The 5,504-nt window shown below is 37.6% G+C and overlaps 1 protein-coding gene across 1 annotated transcript; it reads right to left on the bottom strand.

The window, feature by feature from the left end:
- Positions 1-1,032: 1,032 nt before the first annotated feature.
- On the bottom strand, positions 1,033-5,504 carry LOC120736186 (myelin-associated glycoprotein-like). Its single transcript, XM_040036164.1, has 8 exons — positions 5,418-5,504; positions 5,199-5,274; positions 4,691-5,074; positions 3,663-3,953; positions 3,329-3,589; positions 3,158-3,248; positions 2,957-3,002; positions 1,033-2,819 (listed from the first exon to the last, which is right to left on the bottom strand). The coding sequence occupies exons 2-8, from the start codon at positions 5,269-5,271 to the stop codon at positions 2,508-2,510; spliced, it is 1,458 nt and encodes a 485-aa protein (XP_039892098.1). The 5' UTR covers positions 5,272-5,274; positions 5,418-5,504; the 3' UTR covers positions 1,033-2,507.

Below are 5,504 nucleotides of genomic sequence, written 5' to 3' on the forward strand. Positions count from 1 at the left end.
CATGACTCCACTATAAGAAGGAGACTGGGCAAAGATGGCCTATATGGCAGAGCTCCAGGATAAAAACCACTGCTGAGCTAAAAGAACATGAAGGCTCATCTCTGTTTTGCCAGAAAACATAATTTTGATGCTCAACACTTTTGGGAAAAAACTCTGTGGACCAACAAGACTTTTGCACATCTGAGTTTGGGTTTTCTTAGGAATAAGCAAAAGCATCAGGTCTAGACATACAGATCCAGCAGTTCAAACTGATAAAATGAGTTTTGGACAAGTTGTAGGTGAGCAATAGAGAAGAAAAGAAAAGAAAGAGAAGGTTGATGCAAGGGGTTCTGCTGTTGAAACTGGGTCTAACAACATGGCTTCTATGTGCCATCTACCTCCCGATGTCACTAAAGCAGTCAAGGAGAGGCTGGACGGAGTATATACCAGAGTACTTTAGTGCAAAATAAACTTGACTGTTGTCTGCCAAACAATGAAAGGAAATATGTTTTGAGAAAATAGTGTCAAGTGGCAGCAGGTGAAAGGAGAAAAGGAGAGGTCCAAGAATTAAGCCTTGTGGTCCCCACTGGAGGGGGGGGGGGGGGGGGGGGGGGGGCAGAGGTGGAGATAAAACCTTCATTGCTGACACAGAGATGAGGATCTCATGGTCCAATGTGTCAGAGCACACAGTTCCCAAAATCAGTTGCTGAAAGAATATCATTAAATTCCCTTAATAGTGTTGTGGTAAACACAGTGTTGTGGTGAGTTTTATACGCAGACTGTAACACTTTCAGGATTGCATGTTCATCTAAGAAGGATTTAGATTTTGGTTTAGGCATTTTTTCCAGGAGCTAAACAAAAAAGGTTGCTTTGACACAGGGCTAAAGTTTGACAAAGCAGAAGAATCAGGCTGGAGTTTTTCAGCATGTGTTGCACAACAGCATGTATAAAATGTTTGGCACTACTGAAAAATTCAGGGTCCTTCAAAGTAAACCAAATCACTGTAACACCATTTTTAAAATATAAGACGTTTTATAACAAAGTCATGTCAAGTCAATTTATTTATAAGAACAATATTGAAAAACCAGTAAAACCATAAGACAAGAAATAGAGAGAGTAGAGAGCTGTTGTTGTGGTGTGAAGTACTTGCGGCTGGTAGCTTGTGAGCTGCAGCCGCGGTAAATAAAATGGCTCAAAACCTCGACCCGTGGACTCGCCGTGTCTCATTCACACCACATTCTTGAAGTCAGTAGATGATAGAACTGATTCACCCAAAGTTGTCCAGAGTTCATAAGAATCTGACCCAAAATAACTCATTTAAATACCATTTATTTAACACCATCAATCTGAAATATGACTATAATTTATTTCAGTTTCGTGGGTTCTCCTCAAAGGATGAAGAAAGAAGTGAAGCAGAGCCTGAAAACGGCACTCAAATCCAAAAAGTGACATCACAGTAGATCTTAACAACAGACACATTATTGGTTAAATTTCACTCGACACCAAAAGACAAAACTTTAAATCACCATTTGAATTTTAGTGTTCCATCACTCCACACTAACATGAAAAAACAAGAACACATTTCACTGAGCTCATCATCAGACAAAGCATCCACAACAATACTTGGAGGAACAAACAGGCACTAATAAGAGCCTTATTAGAACATCCAAATCAGAAAGTTTACAGTAGTTTATGCTGTGTCTCGCAGTGGTTTTTATATTATGCCATACAGATTTAGGGATATGCTGGTTAGACATGCAGCTCATACATTTAAAGATAAGATACAAATGTAGTCTGATTTACAGAGAAGTAATGGCATTTGCTCTTCAATGTGATCAATGTAACTGTGCAGCAGAAACTGAACTGCTGGGTCAATATTGACTTGTTTTAACATTTGTGGTGTGCTCACTTTATGTGCTGTCTGGATCATATCACTTGGAGGAGTATTTGTAGGGTTCAGTGCTTTGTGGTCTGGGCAGTGGTATATGCTCATAAATAAGGGCTGAACATCAGACTAAAACAAAATCTGCAAATATTTGAAGTTTACACTCTCTAATTCTTAAGAGTTTTTTGTAAATCAAGTTATATTTTCATGTGGAGTTTTCCTTCCTTTTAGATGTTGCAGCCAGAGATTAGGGAGACACTGTATGAATTGCAATATTGTTTTGTAAGCTTTACAACAGAGCTTGAAGCAATATGTGTTGGATTAAAATCCACCAGAAACTTTCTCTGTTCCATGAAACGTTGGGCGTAGTCAAACAATCATATTTGATTAGAGGGAGATTCGTAATGAAGTGAGGTGATCTGGAAGTATCTGACTGGCCACTTTAACGAGAGCTGGTCAGATTATCACTTCACAGGTGAACTCTCAACATCATGTTGGTGATGTTTCTGATCCAGTGATGTTTCCAGAAATCTTAGAAAAACTTTATTCCACTAGTGAGACAGATATGCAAGCATCTAAATGAAGTTTAAAGGGAAAGCAGAAACCCCCCAAAATATGCAGGAAGTGGTTTGCTGGGTTAACTTCATTGATTTCTGTGTTTCTTTGTTAATGGACTTTGGTAATGTAATGTCTTAACACAGCTGTTCTCACTTATTCGGACCTCAGCGTAGAGTTCCTCTTGGCCATGAGCTCTCTGTGTTAAGCTGTTTTCTGGCTTGTTGACTTTCACCTGTGCGTACACCGTATCCTGCTGCTGTCCTCTGTCCTGCACTGAGACAAAGGATGCTTCATATCCAGGCTCAGAGAAGTTGATCTCTCCATAATGGATGTTTTCTTCCTCTTTTTCTGTTTTACTTGTCGGCTCTTCAACAACCAGCTCTTCACTTCTTTGACTCTATGAAATAAACCAGGAGGGTTTGTGGCTGAATTTCAAACCATTCTTATTGCTATTTTCAGACAATTTAAAGTGAACATATTGCCCTGATGAAATTAGTAATCATCTGAACAAACTAAAACTTCGTATTTTCCTACCTGAGTCTCTTGCTGAGTTTGGTACTTTAACAACCTGAGAGCTCTGCTGTAAAAGGTAGACACATCAACTATAGTCACTTGTTTGTTAAATATTTTTGTGAGTAAAGTTAAGCCTGAAAGGAAAAGGACATTTTTAATATGTAGCTAAAATATCCGTGACAGTAGCTGAACATGATTTCTGTTTTGATGTGAGATACTTACAAAGCAAAGATAATTAAACAGATCAGTAAGACCAACCCAAGGATGCCTCCAAGAAGTGGACTCAGTGGTAAAGAACCATTATTCTGATGTCCTGATAGAAAAATATGAAAAAAATAATGTTCCCAAAAAAAGATGTTATTTAATTTGCCATATGGTGTAGTTTAACTTTACCTGCAACAGTCACGTTAATCTCTGCTGATGTCTGATTACCCAGATCATTAGTGGCCACACAGTAATAAACTCCTCCATCTGTTACACTGAAGCTGTAAATCTCTCCTTCAGATACTTTCACAGCTCCATCTCTGCTCTTCTTGAACCAGGTGAAGTTGCTGACTGGAGGTTTGGCTCTGCTGGAGCAGGTCAGCTTCACCCAGCTGCCTGCTGACACCAAACCTGATGGATTGATGGATGCTGAGGTGTTTTTCGGAGCATCTGGAGGAAAAGATAAAGTCCCATAAATGATGATATGTTGACAAAGTCCAACAACAAACTCTGATTGTCTTACATGAAACACTGAGAGTCTCTTCTGTCTCTGCTGTCTTGTTTCCTTGGTTCACAGGATATCTGGCAGAGCAGCTGATCTTCTTTCCATCATGTGTGTCTGACAGAGTGATGTTCTGCTGGATTTTAGTTGTAAAGTTTCCATCTGTGTTTTCCTCTGTTTTGTTTTGTTGGAGATTCCAGGTGAGTTGAGGAGGGGAGTGTGGACAGGGAGTGAGAGCTGAGCAGGTTATAGTGACAGACTCCTTCTCCTTCAGATCACCTGGGATTGTAATATTGGGCCTCCAAGGAGAATCTGTGGTTTCACATCACAAACGTATTTGTAAATCGATAATAGAGAAATACAGCAAATACAGACAGAGCTCAGTGTAGGTGTTTGAAAGTCCCCATACATGTTTCTACTGTACAATCGAGAACAAATGTAAAATGTATTCAGGTTATATTATTTGCAGAAAGTAGCAGACATGTTCTAGCTCTGGATTAGTGTTGTGATAATACAGGAAATACAGTCAAGACACAGAGAGTAATGTGGGACTTTTCCTGCATTCAGGGAATATATTTTATTAATTTTTTTTTTTACAATATGTTTATGTCATCTATCCTCTAAATATTGTTAATTACTTATTTACTTTTTTGCACAGTTTCATGTCTTTTAGGGTTTATTTTTCTCTTTCTGTTTCTTGCAGTTTTGATGGAGTCTTGGTATTTGCATAATACAGACTATAGTCCATATGTCTATGTATGTTAACATTGTGCAGTCAGGTTGTGTTTCGTATGTGTTTATAAACTTTACTAAACAACATTTATGCTGAAATGAAAACCTTTTTTATTTTTGACTAAATCCTTTTATTGTTCACAATAAAGAACACAAAGAATCATCTAAATACAAAACAATTACAGAAACATATTTTTGTTATATTGGACTTTGTTGTGTTGGATTTGTTTTTTGTTGTTTAAAACAAGGCTGCATTTAACTTTATATTTTTGTTTCAATAAAAATTGCATCGACTGATGAAAAGAAATGTATCTTACCTTTAATTTTTATTTTAAGAGGTTCACAAACAGCTGTTGCTCTGAACGGCCAGTTCATAATTCTGAAGTAGTATGTGTTTGTATAAGTTGTGGTTAAGTTGGAAAACAAAGTGGTGCAGTTTTTCTCCTTCAGGTTTCCTGTAATATTCATTGGATACATGTTAACTGTCCTACTGCTGTTGAAGATCTCATTGCTTGGAAATGTATTAACATTGGAGTGATTTTTAATCCACACTCCAAAGACAGCTCTTCCGATGTCAAACTTTACTGGTCCAGCAGCACTAAAGCTACATGGGATTTGTAAACATGATCCACTCAGAGCTTCCATCTCTGTTGGTGCAGTGATGAAGAGGTCTGAATACTCAGGACAAGCAGTCGAAGGCTCTGGAAAAAACAAACAAACAGAGTATATCATTAAAATGTTGAAATCTCTCAATTTTTTTCTGTCCTCTCAACATCTTCAATATAAAGTTAACTGAATGTAAATGACTGAAATGAGTCGACTCACTTGGAATAAAGAGGAGACTCAGTAACATGATGCCTGTCATGATGTTCACAGACTGGACTGTCACAAAACTCATCACCTGGAAAAATATGAAAAAATACATGAATCCAGTGATGAATAAGGAACATGTAAATTCTTTTAAAAAGTAATTTGTTATTAAAAATAGAAACACAATATCACAGTCTGATATAAACAAACAAAACTGCAAATGTGTTTTCTTACCAAATGATCAGACTGCTTCAGCAGAGAGACGACAAAATAAAAGTCAACGTGTGATTTCAGCAGAAGCAAAGTGAGTGAAACACTTCT

Source organism: Simochromis diagramma, unplaced genomic scaffold, assembly GCF_900408965.1.
Source record: "Simochromis diagramma unplaced genomic scaffold, fSimDia1.1 OVJJ01000271.1, whole genome shotgun sequence".
Taxonomy (NCBI): Eukaryota; Metazoa; Chordata; class Actinopteri; order Cichliformes; family Cichlidae; genus Simochromis; species Simochromis diagramma.